This window comes from Apis cerana, linkage group LG2 (assembly GCF_029169275.1).
Source record: "Apis cerana isolate GH-2021 linkage group LG2, AcerK_1.0, whole genome shotgun sequence".
Classification (NCBI taxonomy): domain Eukaryota; kingdom Metazoa; phylum Arthropoda; class Insecta; order Hymenoptera; family Apidae; genus Apis; species Apis cerana.
The window spans coordinates 14,893,003-14,913,857 of record NC_083853.1 but is presented as its reverse complement, the minus strand read 5'-3'; the positions used below and the strand labels follow the sequence as shown (position 1 = coordinate 14,913,857).

General features: G+C 20.7%; 4 protein-coding genes across 8 annotated transcripts; 2 read left to right on the top strand and 2 right to left on the bottom strand.

Moving 5' to 3' along the window:
- The first annotated feature begins 789 nt into the window (after window positions 1-789).
- On the top strand, window positions 790-6,352 carry LOC108002920 (uncharacterized). 4 transcript variants are annotated; one of them, XM_017064912.2, is made up of 6 exons: window positions 790-3,378; window positions 4,428-4,525; window positions 4,602-4,871; window positions 4,983-5,251; window positions 5,667-5,844; window positions 5,911-6,352. In XM_017064912.2, the coding sequence occupies exons 2-6, from the start codon at window positions 4,433-4,435 to the stop codon at window positions 6,049-6,051; spliced, it is 951 nt and encodes a 316-aa protein (XP_016920401.1). In that variant the 5' UTR covers window positions 790-3,378; window positions 4,428-4,432; the 3' UTR covers window positions 6,052-6,352. The 4 variants fall into 4 exon arrangements, with proteins under 4 accessions (XP_016920401.1, XP_016920402.1, XP_061927615.1 ...); XM_017064913.3 differs by having other exon boundaries at window positions 790-3,382; XM_062071631.1 differs by lacking the exon at window positions 790-3,378 and adding an exon at window positions 3,550-3,568.
- On the bottom strand, window positions 6,163-9,901 carry LOC108002727 (probable ATP-dependent RNA helicase DDX49). The gene is made up of 7 exons (XM_017064555.3): window positions 9,761-9,901; window positions 8,071-8,138; window positions 7,810-8,003; window positions 7,385-7,729; window positions 7,123-7,295; window positions 6,653-7,008; window positions 6,163-6,580 (listed from the first exon to the last, which is right to left on the bottom strand). Exons 2-7 carry the CDS (start codon window positions 8,126-8,128, stop codon window positions 6,348-6,350), a joined length of 1,359 nt encoding a protein of 452 aa, XP_016920044.1. The 5' UTR covers window positions 8,129-8,138; window positions 9,761-9,901; the 3' UTR covers window positions 6,163-6,347.
- On the bottom strand, window positions 9,535-18,227 carry LOC108002910 (histone-lysine N-methyltransferase KMT5B-B). 2 transcript variants are annotated; one of them, XR_009828872.1, is made up of 10 exons: window positions 17,903-18,227; window positions 16,845-17,078; window positions 16,590-16,755; window positions 16,345-16,515; window positions 16,132-16,260; window positions 15,850-16,039; window positions 15,369-15,780; window positions 13,507-15,261; window positions 10,696-13,435; window positions 9,535-10,346 (listed from the first exon to the last, which is right to left on the bottom strand). XR_009828872.1 is itself a non-coding variant. In XM_017064895.2 (9 exons), the coding sequence occupies exons 2-9, from the start codon at window positions 17,057-17,059 to the stop codon at window positions 13,042-13,044; spliced, it is 3,432 nt and encodes a 1,143-aa protein (XP_016920384.1). In that variant the 5' UTR covers window positions 17,060-17,078; window positions 17,903-18,227; the 3' UTR covers window positions 9,535-13,041. The 2 variants fall into 2 exon arrangements, 1 of the variants encoding a protein (XP_016920384.1); XM_017064895.2 differs by having other exon boundaries at window positions 9,535-13,435.
- A 297-nt stretch (window positions 18,228-18,524) lies between these two features.
- LOC108002933 (mitochondrial ornithine transporter 1) lies at window positions 18,525-20,846 on the top strand. Its single transcript, XM_017064935.3, has 5 exons — window positions 18,525-19,276; window positions 19,631-19,867; window positions 19,967-20,127; window positions 20,216-20,488; window positions 20,571-20,846. Exons 1-5 carry the CDS (start codon window positions 19,192-19,194, stop codon window positions 20,751-20,753), a joined length of 939 nt encoding a protein of 312 aa, XP_016920424.1. The 5' UTR covers window positions 18,525-19,191; the 3' UTR covers window positions 20,754-20,846.
- The last annotated feature ends 9 nt before the right edge of the window (window positions 20,847-20,855 follow it).

Sequence of the window (20,855 nt, the reverse complement as noted above, 5' to 3'; positions counted from 1 at the left end):
CACACACATGCACAAATATATATATTCTTATTTTTAATTTCTTTGAATTGTTGTTTTTAAAAAATTTACATGATATTTTTTATAATATTGTGAAATTTATATAAATTAAAAAATTGCATTATTTTTAATTCAATACGGTCAGCTTTGAAATATTTTAAATATTTTCTTTTATAAATATATAAAATATTTCTTTTTAAGTATAAAAATATTTTATTCTAAAACATATTTAAAATTATAATATACTTTTTTTTTATGAAAACATCTAGATTAGTTTCTTAATATTCAATGATATAAAATTGATCTTGTTAAATAGATAATTATCAAAGACTGGCCTATATATCTAAAATTGTAAATATTTTAATTAAATAACTTTTTGAAAAAACTGAATTACATAAATACTTTTAATAAAATCAATTGTATATCTTTACTGTACAATTAGATGTGTATGTTTTTTTATTTATGGAATATTTACATGTTTATGCACAATTAAGAAATTATATTATTAATAGCTTATTTCATATATTATATAATTATAATTATATAATAATATAATATAATTATAATTATATTATAATATAATGTAATTGTAAGAAATTATTAATTATGAACTTTCTGAAGCTGAATAATAATCAATATTTGATTATATTTGTTATATTGTCATAAAAGATCTTGTGTATGATTTTTAATTATACTTACTTTTAATTATACATTATTATTCTTGAAATTTCAATTGTGTTAATTTCAAAAAATTTCAAATCTCACATAAAATAAATCATATATTATACTTTTATAAATTTTATTTATTTAATTTATGTATTTTTGTCTATAATATTACAAAAAATTGTTTTATAGATTTTTATTATTTTTTAATATTATACTCTAAATATAATTGATGGAAGCGATATTATGAGGTCAAAAAGATATTTATTTTAAGATTATATTTTACAAGAATTAAAGAATGTAAGCAAAAAAAAATCTAGCCTTATTTATAATATTAATATTAAAAAATTATCTTTTTATCAATATATTTTTAAAAAGTTTTAGCATGAAATTTGAAAACAAATTCTAATATATAATATATATTTACAATTCAATATTCAAAATATTTAAAAGACATATAAGACTTTGTGCATCAATAAATATTACTATGTACTTTTTGAATACATAGTTGATTAAAATCATGAGTTCATAACATTAATTCAACAATATAAATATTTTGATTATCAAATCAGTAAGAAATTTTGAGAATAATATATCTTATCTTTAAGAAATAATATAATACATGTAACTATATACATCTATTCAGAGATATAACAAATAATAATCAATGTAATGAAAAACAAAAAATGTTCTGAATACAATATATCACAGTACATTAATATAGAATACTGTTTTTAAAGTGAAATTATTTATGAATTATATATTTTATTTAATTTCGCTATATTTCCTTAACAAATTACATAACCTCTCTATAACATTTCCTTCAAATATACATATGTGCATTATAAATAATATGCGTATATATAATATATAAATAAGATAACAGAGGAAGAAATAATAAAAATATTTAATTTAATAAAATTATAAAAAATATAAAATATAAATTCATTAAATTATTTTAATATAAGTTTATGAAATATTATACTTATTACTACTATATTTATATTATACTTATTACTACTATATTTTATATATAGAACAATTTTTTCAAATATGAAAAAAATTTTTGTCATAAAAATATCTCATATTTTTTATTTTTTTAATTTTCTTCCTCTGTTGATATAAAAATTATATCTTCATATTTAATAATGTACACAATATAAAATGTATTTAAATGTAGGTGTTTTATATAATATAATATAAGATTAAGTAACTTATTAGTAATTATAATATTGTCAAAAATAAATATTATACTTATTATTACAAATAATTATACTTATTATTGCAAATCAATATTTTAAATATTGATATAAAAAGCAGCAATAGTATACATATATGGTAATAATGTATGTCGTAATGAAAACATTAAAATTTATAATTAATATGATTTTTATTTACTTTTACTTTAAATTACATTCTGAAACAAATAAAACATAAATATTTAGAATTGTAAATAAACTATAATTCATCAAAAAATTCAAATTTCATTTTTTATATCATAGAATTTATTTATAAAAGAAAATTAAGAACTAAGATTTTTTAAAAAATTTATATATTATATATAGATTTAAGTAATTTATTTAATAATTAAATTAATAATTATTAAATCTGATATAATAGTTTTGTATTTTTTTTAAATAATGATTATCAAATATGTCTATTATTTAATATATTTTATTTAAATATGATATATCAAATTTATCTTTATACTTATTTCAATTTAGATATCATAAAATTAATATTTAATTAAATATAATTATTAAATGATTAAAAAAATATAATAAAAAAATAGTATAATTTATTTAAAAAATATGTGATTTCTTTTACAATATTCTACAATCTTTCTATTATAATATTATTTCTATTGAATTATATTATATTATATTGTTAAGATAGAACATTTGGTATTTGATTTTTTATTTCCATTATGATTCTATCATTCTAAAGAGGCAATTTTTCTGAAAATTCTAATAATAATAAATTTAAAAATATCAAAATTCAACAGCAAATTAAAACATTAGATTAAATTACAGGTTCAGTGATAAGATATTATATAGTTATATATATATATCTTATCGAATATATTTATTATATATATATATATATATATTCATACATAATTTTAATTAATAAATCAAATATTCATATCACCAGTTTCTATTTTTTTAATTAATTATGAATCCAGAGCATAAAATCTTGAGTAGTTCTTCAAATCATAATTAATTTAGATTGTATATCAAAAGTCCAATGTTTATTTTTAAGTTAGTAACCTCATTAATATAAAATATATAATATATAAATATAAAATTATTTATATATTTATAAAAAATAATTTTCAAAATAATTATAAAAATAAAAAACAAATATAAAATTGCATAACTTATAAATTTTATGTTAATATAATTTATATTTTGACATTGCAATGAGTAACTAGCATCACTATCCAATTCAATATAATTCAATGTCTGAAGTCTAAAAAATCTCATTTTATATATATTTTTATATATGTAAAGATTTTTCATACAAAAATTTGTACATATAAAAAATTTTTTTATTCTATATAAATTAAATTTAACACATTATCTGTGCGAATTGATAATGAAAATTATAATTGGCAGAATAATCAGTTAAAAGTCCACCATAATCATTTTAAATTGCAAAGCAACTGTATGTAAAGAAGTGAACAATATCTGAACGACGATTTTACGCATTGTTTAAGCAAGTATTCATAATAATATATTTTTTATTAAATAAATAATTATATTAATATTACAATATTAATATTATAATAATTACATTATATAAAATTTTGTACAAATATGTTAATTTTTGCAGATTAATGTTTAAATCACTAAATTCTTCATTTTTGGATTTCGCATATCAAAATTTATAAAAACATAAAAAAAAAGTAAAAAAATTTTAATATTAATTTTAGAATCATAACGATTCGAATTTTGAAAATAAAAAATTATTCTCTTTTTTTTTTACAAATAGATACTATGTCGATATTATGTCCAAAACTATTTATCTTTGATGAATTTGAGAATTCATTTTCAATATTTTACGATTGCATTTTCGAAAATTTGATTTATTTAATTACAAATAATTCTATAAAATTATTAGCAACATTATATACTATTAAAAGTTTAAAAATAAGTAGTAGAAAAAAATATAAATTTGACTAGTTATTTTTGATAGACTTAATATAATCATACATTTTATTAAAATCTCATGTCTGATATGAATAAAATTATATATCGCATGCGCATGAATGCGCATGAATAAACGTTTAAGTAGTAGTATTTCTCTTGCTCTATGCATAATCATAGTACCAAATAAGTAAGGATAGGAATAAAAATAAAAAAATAATTTAATATATTAATATATTAAAGAAAAATTACATTATATTATATAATTCAATTATATTATATTATATGAATCAATTGATTTTAAACAATGATTATATTTTACTTTATTCAATTGATTACTTTTATAAATAATATATAAAGAATATTACAATTAAAAATTGAAATAATATAAATCATAAATCATAATCAAAATATAATTTCTAATTTATGATTCCTATTCTTATATATGATAAAAAAATAAATATATGTAATATTAAATTCTCATTAATTTTAATAAAATGATAATTCAATTTTACAAACTAAATTTTCAAATTAAAAATATTCAATATTCAATATTACATTATTATTATATAAGAAATCTATATTATGTATTTTAATAATAAAGTATATTTTACTTAGCAATAATGGTAGTTGAAAGAATAGTATTATCTACTTTGACAAGAATAAGATTGATTTCTTGTATAAAACCACAATTGTTACAGCAGAAACAAAATTTGGTAATATTTATTTGTTATTTTTTAATTTATTTTTAAGAATTTAGATTTTAATAATTTTTCTTTTCTTATTAATTAGACTAACTTTCTATTGGTGTGTAAATTATCAAGTTATCATGTTACAAAAAATATTGAACATATTTTGCATGATAATCAAATTAGAACTGATGCAATTATACAGAATTTTAATAATGAGAAAAATAGACCTTTGTTAATTTTACTTAGTTGGTTGTTACCAAAGCATAAACATATTATGAAATTTGCAAATTTATATGTGGAACAAGGGTTTGATATTGTTATATTATCAATTACACCTTGGCAACTAATATGGCCTACAAAAGGATCTAGGGTAAATATATAAAATTAATAAATTAATAAATAAATAATAAATAAACTATAATATATTAAATATATTAGTATTTATAATATCATAATTTAATTTATAAAAGTTTTATTTTAGTTAGTTGCTTCAGATTTATTGGAGTTTCTAATAAAACATCAAAATTATCAGCAAATAGTATTACATGGATTTTCAGTAGGTGGATATTTGTGGGGAGAAATTTTGGACTTAATACAGAGTGATTATCAAAAATATAATAATGTAATTGAAAGAATTGTTGGACAAGTATGGGATAGTTTAGCTGATGTGACTGAATTATCAATAGGTATACCACATGCTCTATTTCCAAAAAATAAAATGCTACAAAATATGTTTCAAAAATATTTAGAGTAAGTTTGTTAATTTTAATTGTATTTATATTTCTTATAATATAAATTTCAATTTAAGTTATACAGGATTTTAAAATATTAAAATCAAACTTCAATAACAAATAATAAGATCAGTTTTATGGAAAGGTTTTATATAGATTTTGAAACAGATTTCCACCAATTTGAAGATTTAATAAAATCCATCATAACTACAAAAAAACATTTCTTTACATGCTATACAGTGATAAAGTTATATTAAAATAATATATTTAAATAATATAATTGATAAAAACATTTTATAACTTCAAAATTTATAATATAATATTTAATTTCATATTTATTAAGATTTTTTTATTTATTTTGATAAATATTACATGTCTTTAAATCTTTTGATTAATTTTTTAAACATCTTATATATACCAAATATAATTTACAGATATCATATGAAAACTTTTTATAAACAATCTACACAATATTACATAAGATCTAGTCAATTATTTCATACAAATTTGGTACATAGTCCAGCATTATTTTTTGTAAGTAAAACAGATCCAATAGGTTCACTAACAAGTAATTTAAGAGTAAAGGATCAATGGGATACTTTGGGTGTAAAGGTAATGTATATAAATATATTTAAATCATAAAATAGTATCAGAAAAATTTATATCTCTTTCTTTCAGACTTATATCAAAATATTTGAAAAATCTCCACATGTTGGGCATTATCGTAAATATCCAAACGAATATGTTGCAGAATTGTATACTTTTTTGAATAAATTACCTTTAATACAATATGAAAAGAAAATGGGAGCACAATTTTGAATGTTTTATTGCTGATATTTTTAAAATATGGAAGTATTTAATAAAAAAATTCATTGAATTCATTGATATTTATCTTTTTTTTATAAAATAATTATTTTTTAAAACATGATAATAATTTTAATTATATATTTTGTATAATATACAAAAGAATTAATTATACAAAAGAAATATATTTTTCTTGTTCATATACTAAATATTATTGTATTATTACAAAAATAATTTATAATTTATATTATTTATGTTATATATATTTATGTATTATGTTATATATTTCAATAATAAAATATGAATTACAATTAAATTTTATTTTTATTATATGAATTCTTGGGAACTTTCTCCTTTTTTTTCAATTTATAGTATCTTTTTTTTTCTAATATTTCCTCAATTTCATCTGGATCTTTTCCCTCAAGGATGAGTTTTTTACGTTTATTTATGATTTTTTTTTCATAAAAATTCGTTTCATCCAATTTCATTTCCGCTTCTCGTTTAGCAACAGATATTTGTGTTAAGATTGTAATTATTTCCTTATCTGAATATGAAAAAAATATATAATTATATCCTGAATATTAATTTTGTAAAATATTAGAAAAAAATTTATTACCGTTAATTTTATATTCTGTGAGTTTTGTACCAATAGTATTTTCAATTGCATGTAATAATTTAATATCATGTGGAGTTATTAGAGTAATTGCCATACCATTTTTGCCTGCTCTAGCTGTTCTTCCAACTCTATGAATGTATTCTTTTGGTACATTTGGTATAATATGGTTTATAACTAATTCAACAATAGGAATATCTAAACCTCTTGCTGCAACATCTGTGGCTATTAAAATTTTTATATGATTGGATTTAAATTGAACAAGTGCAGCTAGACGATCTTTTTGTTTTACCATTGAATGTAGGGCTACATTTTTAAATCCAATATCATTTAGTGTCATAGATAATATTTGACAATGTCTAAAAAATTTAGCAAAGTATAATTTTTATATTGTATGAAATATCATATATATATGTGTACATATATATAATTGTATATATATATATATATATATATATATAATTTTAATTTACTTGCAAGTATCTGTAAATATTATTATAGATCCATTTTTGTTATGTGCTCGAAAAGTTCTAATTACTTCTACTAAGAAAGAATCACGAATATCTCTTGGGCAAAGTACATAATGTTGATTAAGTTCTTTTACTGTAGCTATACCAGATTCATCTTTTGATTCCCATATAAAGGTCTTTAAAAATATTTAAAACCATTTTTCATCATATAATTTTTTAATTTTTTAAAATTGTTTGTAAAATTGTTTGTAAAATTTTATAATACCTTATTGGATACTATATGTTTCACTTTGTGAAGAGTATCTGTCATTGTAGCACTAAAAAGAAGCATTTGTTTCTGCTTAGGTAAAGCTTCAAATATAGTTTTCAACTGATCATCAAAGTAACCTTCCAGAAGTCTGTCAGCTTCATCTAACACTAAAAACTTAATTTGTTTCAAAGAAAATGTATTACAGCTTTCAAGATGATCAGCTAAACGTCCTGGAGTTGCAACAACTATATGTGGATGTTTTGATAATTCTAAACCTTGTATAACCATATCCATACCACCAACAATTACACATTTTTTTAAACCAATAGATTTTCCTATTGCTGAAAATTGATCTGCAATCTATAAATAAAATTTTTTGTGTTAAAATATTAAATATATAATTTTTAAAAAAAATTTTTTTAAATTTTAAAAAATTTTACTTGAAAAGCAAGTTCTCTAGTTGGTGTTAAAACAAGCGCAAATATACCATATGGATCTTCAGACAATTTTTGTAATATAGGAAGTGCAAAAGCAAGTGTTTTGCCACTGCCAGTTTTTGCACAGCCAATACAGTCAGTACCAGCTAGAATTCTCGGAATACAATTTTGTTGAATTGGTGTAGGATATTTTAAACCTAAAAATATAAAAATTAACAATAACTTTTATTTAACAATTTAATCAATAATCATTTGAATACTAACCCATAAAAGTACATTGTTGGACAAGCCATAAACTTAAATTTAACTCAGCAAATGTCATAATTGTTCTTCTAAAAAAATATAGCTCATTCACAAATATACGATTAAAATATTTTTTTTTTTAAATCTTTTAATTTTAATTTTCTTATGCAATAAAATTTGAAATTTCTTAATATATATATTTTAAGATTAATATTACTCAATATTAATCTTAATAATTATTATAACCTTTCATATAATTTTTTAAAATTATACAATTTATAAAAATCGAATCATGAATTTAACAATAAATAATTTAAATTAATCATTAGATGATAAAAAACTTTAAATAAAAATCAGAATATTTATTGTTTTCTATGATTTAGAGCGACAAAAATAGAATTACAAAGAATAGAAATTCAATTCAATTACAAAAGTAATAAATTTTAAAAATTTTCTTAAAAATTTTCTCTTTGCCTAAATTTTCATCTACAGTATTTTCAAAATTATACTAATTTCTAAATTTTTATTCTTTTTCTATTCTTGTTTTATTTTCTTTTATTTGTATATTTATTTGTATTTGCTATTGTGCATGGTTATAGATAAAATAGTCACAAGATAGTAAATTATCCTTCAAAATAAATCTTTAATTAACTATAAGAAAAAATCATGTTTAATAACAAATTTTTAGAAAATTAAAAAAAACTTATATAATAATATAAGACAATATATAATAAATAAATAATAAATATTCAATATAATTTTTAAGAATATACATAGATTGTTTAATATTAAAATATATTCTTATTAAATGTAATAATTTTTTAGATGATAAAATTTTTTAAAAGCTTTTAAATAAATTTATGAGAAAATAGACAATGAAATATCTAGTAACAATTGTTCTAACTATAGTCAGATATATTAAAATTAAAATTGAAAGAATGATTAATAAACATTTATCATATATATATAAATGATAAATAGAGTACACATAAAATATGATTATAGTTGTAAATTAAAATATGAATTCGATCAATTATTCATAATTAACCTATCTGTAATAATATAAATTTTATAAAAACATTTTAAATTTTAAATGATAAATGTTATGTGTAAGTATTTTGTTTATAATATTTTAATGAAAATTATAATATTAATTTCCATTATTTTTTGTTTATTAAATTATTATTAATAAGAATTAATAATAAGTATTAGATATAATTGCATTGCTTTTTAAATCTATATTAAATCTTATTTATACAAATAAATCATTTTTAAACAATTAGAAAACTATTAATTTAAAACATGTAAACATGTAAATAAATAGTCGGATAAAAAATTAAATTTGTTTTTATATAACATATATGTATAAATCTATTCAATTGACTTTACGCATAATAAAAAATTAATAATATGCTCTTATATTTATATATTAAATAATAACAAATTGCAAGTTATTATTGTTATTATTATTATTAAATTAGGTTATGCAATTCATTTATTATTATATTTTAACTTGTAAAAAACAATCATAATATACATTTGTTTTTGTGAATAAAGATAATACAATTACAATAACGATAATAATATATTTATAGGTTATATCAGGGTTATAAATTCTTTGAACTATTGAAACTAAATTTTAATATCTAATCTAAATTAATCATTTTTTAATATACTTTACATATGATAAATTATATTTATTGTAACTTACATTTTATAATTTGTGTGACACTAATGATGTTATAATTTTACATTGGCAGTGAAAGAAAAACTACTTAATAACAGAAAGTTTTCATAAGTAAAGAGAAATTGCAATTATTTTATGAAATATTGTGTTTACAACGTGTCATATACATAAGTACACATATTATTACATATTTAAAACTTAAAAATTTGTTTAATATCGATGCATATTTTGATTTATTATTGAAAATTTATTTTTTTTAATGTAAAGATAAACATTGAATGATTTAATAACTCGCCATCAATTAATTAATTTCTTTCTTGATACAATTTCTATATTTTGTAGTTGCAAAAAATATGCATATAAGTAATTAATGTTAAAATTTTATGCTAGCATTTTTTTATAGTTTATGATTTCATATTTCGTTAATTTTACTAGAAAAAGTATACATTATTTTGTATGTAACTATATTTTTTATACATATGATGATAAAAATTCAAATTAATCCGAATTTTTTTTTTATATTAAAATTTTCACAATTTAAAATTCTGAAAATTAATTTTTCTCTTCTTTTTCTTTTTCTCCTTAATAAATCCTCTGCTATTTTACAAGTCTAAAAATACATGTATAGTTTAATAATAATTCGGTCAATGCGACTAATATTATAGTTTGCTAAAATCTTAGAGAAAAACAGTTACTACAATGCTATATTAGAACAAGAATATTTAATAGAATAATATAATAGAAGTTTATCACAAATTTTATATTATAGATCAATTAACAGGCATATTATCGACTAAAATTACATCTTATATGATTACAATTGAAATGATATAACGTTTTCACGTTAATTAAATGCTTTATTACATAATGGAGGAATAGTCATTATCAATTAATCTGAAGATGTGTTAATTTTTAAATGGATTTTATGAATACAACTTTTTTATTACATGTTTGCTTACCAATGAAATACTGATCTTTTCAATTAGAATTTTTTTTGATCTATGTATTTGAAAGTTTTTCTTCTGTTGTCATGTGTATTTTACTAATAAACGCAAAATGGAAAATAGATACACCTATATGATATAAATATACAATAGTATATTATATTCGCCAAATTTTTATGGCTATGATTATAAGTATTCATTAGATAAAGATTTCACGATAAATAATAAAGAAAATATTCTGTTATGAATGAATAACATATAATCAATCTCAATTTATGAATCTTAATCGCTATGTAATTCTCGGATAAATTTCCCGCGTCTTAAGCGTATTTCAATTTTTTTCGAAATATATAATATAATCATCATTAAAAAATATATAATAAAATAAAAAATATTTTAAAGACAATACCAAAATTTAATATACAAAAATAAAAAAAAAAAGAAGACAAATATTTAATATGTTAATTAATATTAGCAATTTGTACGAGTTTTGATTCGTACAATTTTATTTAAATTTTCATAAGTAATTTTAAATTCATATCTAAAATTAAAATACACTTTAGAAAGAAAGCGACAGATTAAAATGAATATCAAAAACAACATCATTGTATATGTGTTCTAAAATATTTATCTCCGCATATTATGAATATATAAAATATATTATTAAAATTACAAAATAGTCAAATAAATCAAACAACCATTAGAACTTTAAAATCTACTCGACTTATATTATTTTATCATGACTTCAATGTACAAGTCCAATTAATGAAAAATAAATAATAATTTTTTGTTATAATATTTTTTAAAGTAAATAATCACATCCAACATTTATGAATCATAAAATTTGAAAACAATCTTGTTCGAAAAATATGAATTATGAAAATATGAATCTTAACACAAAACATGAGATGGATTTCTTCTGTCATTTAAATGACTAAAGAATTTTTCTACTAAACTTTTTCAGATCTTAATGTAATATATGATTTCTACTTAAACTTTATATTTTGATAATTTAGATTGTTTTATAATTGAATCAAATTCAACAATATATACAAATTCAACATAAAATATTGTTTCTTAAATTCAAATGACAATTCAAAATCTAATGTTGAAATTCTATTGTAAAGATGATTATTTATTTCTTGTAATTTCTTTATTTTTTAATTAAAATTTTTAATCTATCTCACTAAATGAAATTTTCTTTTTCATTATCGTATGTAAACGATATATGTATTCGGTACACGATGACACTTACGTGCAATGCACTTGCTTTATATTCATTAGCATTAAGGCATTGTATTACATCGATATACGGAATACAGCAATTATATTTCTTTGCGCACGCGCTCTTTATATATGGGGTGTGTGTGTGTGTGTGTGTGTGTGTGTGTACGCGCGCGCCTGTGTCGAGCAATGCTAAATATATTTGCATGTATATCATTATGATACATATACATACATACATATATATATATATATATATATATATATATATATATATATATATATATATACGCACGCGCTTACGTACACATAAGCAATATTTACAATTTTTTCTCGGTAATCAATCACGCATTTTGAGAACAGCAATTAATATATGATATCTAGTATTTAACTAATTTAAATTGAATTATCATTATTATTATTATTATTATTTTATAGCTATTATTATACATAATATAAGAGTATAGATTTTTCTCCTTTGTCCTCATCTGGAAATAGAATAGAGATATAACTCGACTCAATATATTCTTTCCTTGTTTTTAACACAAGGAAGTGTTTTATGTGAATTTTGCATATATAATATAAATATTTTATTAGTAAAAAATTGTTTAACAATATAAATTTATAATATTGAAAATAAGCAGAAAATGAAAGACTATAGGTTTTAAAACCTGTTTTATCAAAACTATGTCTGTATAAATACAATATTAATGAAAAAGCAAGTTACCACAACAATAAAATAAAATACTAATTTTGTTATGAATATAATAATCAACTAATTAGTTACGTATTATCTGTTTTAAATAGATCTATATAAAATTTTTAAATAAATATTTACTGAACAGCATATGAATCAATACACTTTTTTTTTAATTTATATTTACTAGGCCTTTAATTATTCGTTGTTAGAAGAATAAGAAGCAAGACAAAATTTAAGCAGTAAAAAATGACAAAAAATCAGAACACAATAATTTTATCATCAAATACCTATAAAGTTTAACGACAATATATGTCGTTTATAATTGTAAAACTACAAAGAAATTCACAATGTTACAGGACAAGGAGACCTGTTTTAACATATCTAAATTATGTTTATAATTTATTTCAGATGATACTGAAAATCACTATTTATAGTTGTTAAGAATGTGGAAAGTCGATAGTATGTGTTTCATTGCCAAAAATTAAACGCAATCTTTTCATTGGTGGTGGAGGAGGATCAAGATTTAATTCGCGTTTCTTATGTCGTTTTTCACGATCTCGAGTTTTATGTTTTTTTTTACGTCTACTTCTTTCCACACCTTCTACACGTAATACTTCGTATTCAGGTTCATAACTATCTTCACTTAAACTCGTACCCGATTCTACGATGTCTTCTAAAACTGGCGAACGTTTCATGCGAAGAGTAAGTTTTAATCTGCCAGTTCTCTCTGGAGTAGTTGGACACACTTGGCAATTAGAATTATTCATTTGCCACTGATATTCTGTAGGAGTTGTTAACTTTTGTGCACTATCATTACTACAAGTTGATAATCTATAATAAATAATTTTTTTATATATATATTTTTTTAAATAAAATCAAACACAAAATATGAAAATATTTACCTCTTTAAGCTTTCATTATGTATGGAATTTTCTCTTAATTGACTATTACTATTTGGATCTAACAATTGATTTTGATTGCAATTAATTGGTGGCCATGGTTCTTGTGGAAGTAATACTGGAGGTTCAATTTTATTGCATTCATCATTGTATTGCATTTCTTGTAAATGCGACGTGAGTCCAGTATAACGGGTTTCTTGTTTACGTCGCATTATTGATGGTATTCTAATATCTTCCAAATTACTTTCTTTTTCACTAAATTCATAAATATCTTGAATACCTGAATCATCATCAGCTACACCAATTTCAGTAGTAGCTAATTCCTTTCGATCTTTCTTTTGACTTCTTGTTAATCTACTTTTTGTTTTTTCTGTTTTATTACGAGTTTTTGAAACAGATGCAATCATATTATCAGTTATTTTTTGTTCTGTAACACTTTCTAGTTCTTCCGTTTCAGAAATTGCAGATTTCTTTTCATTTATAAGTTTTCTTCTACTTTTATGAGATCTTAATGTTGTATGTAATGAATCATTTTTTTGCAGAGGTTGTTTTAAAATAGAATTATGAGTATCTTGTATGTTACATTTATTAATCTCACTATAATTAATAGTTTCCATTCTACTGAAATTTTTATTTTCTTTACAGGGATCTGTTCGAGAATCTTGATTTGTTGTACATGTTTCAATCATTCCAATTTTATCAGATTTTATTTCAGACACTCCAATATTAGTTACGTATATGTTATCTTTTATGATTAAATCTTTTTGACAATTCCCTTTACTATTTTCTATAATAGTATTTTCCTTAACAAAATTTATTTTACCATGTTCAGTATTATTTGAAGACTTATTAAAGTCTGAATCAAATCTATCAAATTTATTTGTTTCATTTTCTATTAAATATTTAATCAATTTATTTGAATTCGTAGAATCATTTTTCTTTATATCTTTACTAGATTCAAGTATATCAAATGTAGGTGTTTTTGTATCAGTTTCTATACAATTTGAAATTTTAGCTGATTTCAAGTGAATTAAACATATTTGTTCTTCATCTTTGTAAGAATAATCTTTATGCACGAATTCACAATTTTTTTCTTTTTCTTCCTTTAAAATTTTTCTTTCAAATTCTAAATATTCTTTGACACAATCATTTGATTTTATTGGCGTGATAGAAATATTATTTATATCTTTGCAATTTTCAATTAAAGACAAATTATAATGAGCGATTCGTGACTGATGATTTTCTTTCGAAATTATTTCATTTTTATTAGTTTCATGTAAATCATCTAATCGACTTTCAGGCATGGAACTTATATGAACTGAATCACAGGAATTTGTACTATAGTGTTCTTTTTTAGAATTGGAAGTAATATTAATATTATCTACTGAATTAGAATTAATTTCTACAATAATATCAGGTATTTCTTTTTCATTTATCAATTTGCTATTTATTTCTCTATTGTTTTTAATGAATGTGTCTGAACATTCTCTTTGAAGATTAGAACAACTTGATTGTTCCAATATATCATGACATGAAGTCTGAACATGGCAAATATTATTAGTTTCTTCATTTAAAGTACTCCTTGAATGGGTTTTATGTAATCTAGAATACATCATTTCTTCATCTACTCTATCAGAGTCTTCTTTACGATGACTTATATCTTCTAATTCAATATTTTTTATTATAGAACCATTTAAACAAGAAGATTCAACTTTTTCCGAAACTTTGTTCTTCTTTGATTCTGTTCTTTTATGAATTCTATATATGAAATTTTTAATATTATTTTATATTACTTTTAATTATTAATAATTTTTTTTATTTTAAAATTACAATTTAAAATTTGAATTATAAAATAAAAATCTTACCTGGACGATCGAAGCGTATGATTTTTAATGTTATTCTGATTATCACTATCAAATTTACATAATTGTTTATTTCGAAGATTTCTTGACCCGGAATTTGTAGTAATAGCAGAATGATGAGGATGAGGTCGAGATGTTTGTAATACATTTTCTCCATTATTTATAATAGGTTGTTGTTGAGCAATGTCAGAAAATCGACAACCTTGTGCAATTAATAATTCTGCATCATATTTTGTTAAGCCCTTTCTTCTTAACTCTTTCATACTAAGACTTTGTGGTGCTATTGCAGCATTACCAACAAGAACTGCATTTTTCTCTGTAAGTGCGGTATCAGCTTGTTGTTTATTTCGACTTAATGGTTGTTGTCTATGTTTCGTACGATTGATACGATTGTCTGTTTCTCGTAGACGATATCCTATAAGAATTTCATGATAAAGATATATAATATATTAATTATTTCAGATTCATCAGAATTTAAAAATACCAGAGGAAAGTTCTTCTCCTGGTTTTTGATTTGCAAATGCTCCAGTTCCTCTCCTTTCACATGTTTCACATTCACAGTAACAGTTACCATCTCCAAAAAAATCTTCTCCATAAAAACAAGTAATTTCTTCTCCTACTTCAATATCACGAAGAACTTTAACACAAGCTGTATCTCTTCCTGTTGCCACAAACTGCATTTTACATAAATTAAATATGTAAATTAATATTTTTACATAGTTAATATAATTATAATAATAATAATAATTTGTATAGATTCATTAACCTTGCAATTAGCTCTACAATCATGATTAATATATGCTGCTGGACCTAACCATAGTTGTGCACAATTTTTTCTACAACTAAACATAACAGAAAAATCATTTTTTCCTGGATGTAATAATGCTGCTTCTTCCTAAAATGGCGTTTCATAAATATAATAAATTAAGAAAAATACTTTAAACTTTTTTTCAAGTTTTATATATATTCTTAAACAAACCTTTTCACTAAGTTCTGCAATACAGCCAACAAGACAAGATATTTTATCATGTTTTAACCATTTTCGAGTTGCACAAATTTTGGCACCTTTTTGACCTTCAAGACTATACCTATAACATGGTTCTATTGCAAATCCAGAATCCTTATCAAAAACTTTTAAATATCTGTAAATCTGAAAAAAACAAAATAAGATTGACTTACAAAAGAATTTTATGAAATTTTAAGAAATATTTATATGTAACTTACATGTTTTTCTAAATTTATTTGTTGTTGTTTAGATTTTGTGTGAGGAAGTCTTGCACCCCAATCACCACCCATTAATTTTTTATAAGTTTTTTCATAATTTTGGGTTTGAATAAATTCACAAATAATTTTACGGAGTTCATCTTTATTTGCTTTTAATGGTCTATACCTTTATTATCAAATAAATTTTACATATGATGATTTCCTATTACAAGTCTTGAAAATTTATTTAAAAATATGTTATTTAAAAATATATACCTGATATTCATTTTATGGGTGGTAAATCCAAGATAAGGATCTAATACGAGAGAAGTAGCTAGGTCATCATTGTCAGAAAGTTCTTTAGGTGTCATACCACCACAACTACCAACATTGTTAGGTTGCATCTTTGCAGCCACTAACCCACCTAATCTTCGCTCCTGCTTCCGTATTATAGCTGCTGAGCCTTGAATGGATAAACAATCCACCACCATTCTGTAATCTGTACTTTTACTATTGAAATAAAAAATTAGTTCAGTTAGTTTAAATAATTGATAAATTAGTAAATCTTAAACAATATTTTCAAATATATATTTTTAATATATTATTATATAAAAAATAATAATTTTCTTATTAAATTTTTCTTCAATCCTTTTAATTTATATTCACTTTTTATTTTTTCTTAATATCCAAAATAAAATATACTTTTATATTTTTATAGTAATAAAAATGAAAAACAATTTATTATATATAAATATAATAATAAAAAAGAAATAATAAAACTGATAATTCAAACACAATCTTACAATATAAAAAAAGTAAAAATATGAAATAAAAAATGTTATCAGCATTAATTAAATAATATATAATAAAATAAAAAAATTAATCAATTTCTGTAGAAAAAAGAATGAATATGTTAATTTTAAATGTAATTTTTAATTATGAATATAAAAATTAATAAATTGGACAAGAATAAAAAAAGGACAAATAATGAAAAAATGTAATTCTTTTCAAAAGAATACGCTATTAAAAATTTCGAATCACCGATATGTCATTTACTAATCAGTTGTTTAATTTTCTTTTCGAATTGGAAAAGAATCAAACAATGAAGTAATATAAATAATAATAGTTCAAAAAAATGGTTCATCACAATAATATGCTATTTTGACAATATAATAGAAATATCTGGCGATCATGCTCTGAACGCTAATGGCGCAGACGAGCCAGAGCGCTCCTAGAGGCATGCTGCGCTCCAATTTAATAAGAAAATTTATCTTCTTATTATGATATTCAATAGTAGTTAAAGTCATTAAATTTTCGTCAGACAATTCACTTACCTTTAAGAAGCTCTCCTGATAACAAAAATTACACATTTTGCTAACAATTTCTGACTTTTTTGGAATAAGATGAAGACGCGTTCGGATCTATCATGGCAGATCTACTATACCGTATATACTTTCCCTATTTTCGTAATATAAAGAGAATGATCATCGTATTGAATTTTGTGATTTTTTTACACTATAAATAAAATTTAATGTTTTCTTTACTAAATTAAACAAAAAAAGAATTATCATTTAATTGAAAATATAACAGAGAAAACCCATGTTTTGGAACTACAGACTATCGCGTACGTCATACATGTATATCTTGAATACAATAATCTAGTAACTTTCTTGATTTACTAAACTATATGAATTTCAGTAAGATAATTTAGTTTAAATTTTGTTTTAAATATTTATAAATAATATATTTAAAATTATAATTTCACCTTCATATATTAGTCATTCCAAAAATGGAATATATATATGATATATATATATATATATATATATATATATATATCAAAGAAAATTCTAATCCATTTTTTTAAAGATAAATCTAAAATAATAAAATGGTTAATTTAGTAATATAGAATTTAAATGTTGTGGTACTTTGTTTCCATGACAACCGGTTTCTAACATTCTATGCTAAAAATAATATTAAGATGGTTTCATTTACGGTTTTTAAAATGTTCTGATATGATATTCATTGTATTTTGTAATTTGTAATTATTTTATTTCGATTAAGATTATTTAAGTTTCAATATTACATTAATAGATGTTAAATTAAATATATTCTTAATACTTTATGAATTGTGTACATTTGGTATTATTATGCAATTAAAAATAAGTAAAAAATATAAAATGAATTCATGACATAATAAAATAATTAAATCAAGATTTATTATAGAGGAAAATAAAAAAATTTATAAAAATGTAGAAATTTTTTATGTATATATAAAATAATTTATATATAAAATAGAACTTCAAAATTTGTTATTAGTTAGATAATATTTCAATTGTTACCAATCAATGAATAATTTTTTATCTATTTGTCTAAATATAAATGCGCTTGCGCCAATATATTTGATGGGTGCAAAATGAGACAAATGCATTAATAATTACATGATATAAATAAAAAATTTAGAATATTAAATACAAATGGTATCTTAAATCTTAATCAACAAATGAATTTTCCTTATCTTTCTTATTCGATAATAAGTAATAGATTATAAGATACAAGACGTGCTAATTTCTCGTTTCTCTAGATTTTAGTAATTGATATTTATTAATTTAGATATACAAAAATGACATTTGAATTCAATGAAAAAAAAAATCAACAGTTAAAAAATATTAAAGCTGGTTTAATTGACTTCGTTTCTGGATCACTTGGTAATAATATGATATAATATATTCAAATACAATATTAAATTAGATATATGAATAATTTTGAACTTGGTAAAAAATAAATTGCAAAATGAAATTCATCTATTATTCTTTTTTTTATAAAAATTTGTATAATTTTTTATTCAAAACATTTTATATAATTGAATTAATATATTTAGATTACGTTAACCTTATTGCTATTAAATATTAAGAAGTATTTTAAATATTAATAATAATTAAATAATAATTATTTTAAATATAGATCGAGATATCAATAGAAATTAAATTATTTACTTACAATAAAAAATTAATTAAATTTATACATTTTTATTTTATATCATTGATTTATTTTTATTTAAGGTGGGATAGCACTTGTTTATGTTGGGCAACCATTAGATACAATAAAGGTAAAAATGCAAACTTTTCCTTCTATGTATAAGGGAATGGTAAATTGCTTTTTACAAACATTAAAGACAGATGGAATAATGAATGGTTTATATGCAGGAACTATACCTGCATTAGTTGCTAATGTTGCTGAAAATTCAGTTTTGTTTGCTGCATATGGAGGATGTCAAAAAATTATTTCTAATATTTTGGGTAAAATAGTTTTTTTTAAAATAATATAAGAAGATAAACTACAATTCATCGCTATGTTAGATCTAAAAAAAATTTCTATATACATATACATCCATATAGGTGTTCAAAAAATACAAGATTTGACATCAATTCAAAATGCATGGGCAGGATTTTTTGCTGCATTTTTTTCTTCATTAACACTATGTCCTACAGAACTTATAAAATGTAAGCTACAAGCAATAAAAGAAATTCAAATAGAAAGCGAATCATCAATAAGTGAAGTTAGTATAACTAAAATAAAAAAAAAAATAAAAATTAATATATAAACATTCATGAAAATTAAATTTTGAAAAAAAGTATCTTGTTTAGAAAAAAATTGGACCATGGGGATTGACACGTCAAATTCTTAAAGATCAAGGCATGAGAGGTTTATTTACTGGATTATCATCAACCATAGCACGTGAAATGCCTGGTTATTTCTTTTTTTTTGGAGGTTATGAAGTAACCAGGGAACTTTTAGCAAAGCCAAATGAAAATAGAGATGATATAGGATGGCAAAAAACTATGGTAGCTGGTGCTGTTGGTGGAAGTATTTTATGGCTTGTAATATTTCCAGCAGATGTGGTTAAAAGTAGAATACAGGTTAGTTTAATTTTATGATTTAAACAATCTGAATTATAGATATAAATAGATTTTATATTTTATTTCTAATTTTTTTTTAAAGGTAAAAAATTTGAAAACTCCTCCACTAATAGTTATGAAAGATATTGTAAGAAATGAAGGTATTAATTCCTTGTACAGTGGTTTAAAACCAACATTAATTAGAACAATACCAGCAACAGCTACTTTATTTGTAACTTATGAATATACTAAAAGATTTATGCTCAATTTTTTTGAAAATAATTGATGGATAAAGATGATATTGTTTTGTTTAAAAACTAATAAAAATTATAAGAAAAAAAATAAAAATAAATTAATTTGAATATATTTAACATAAAAATGATTTTTT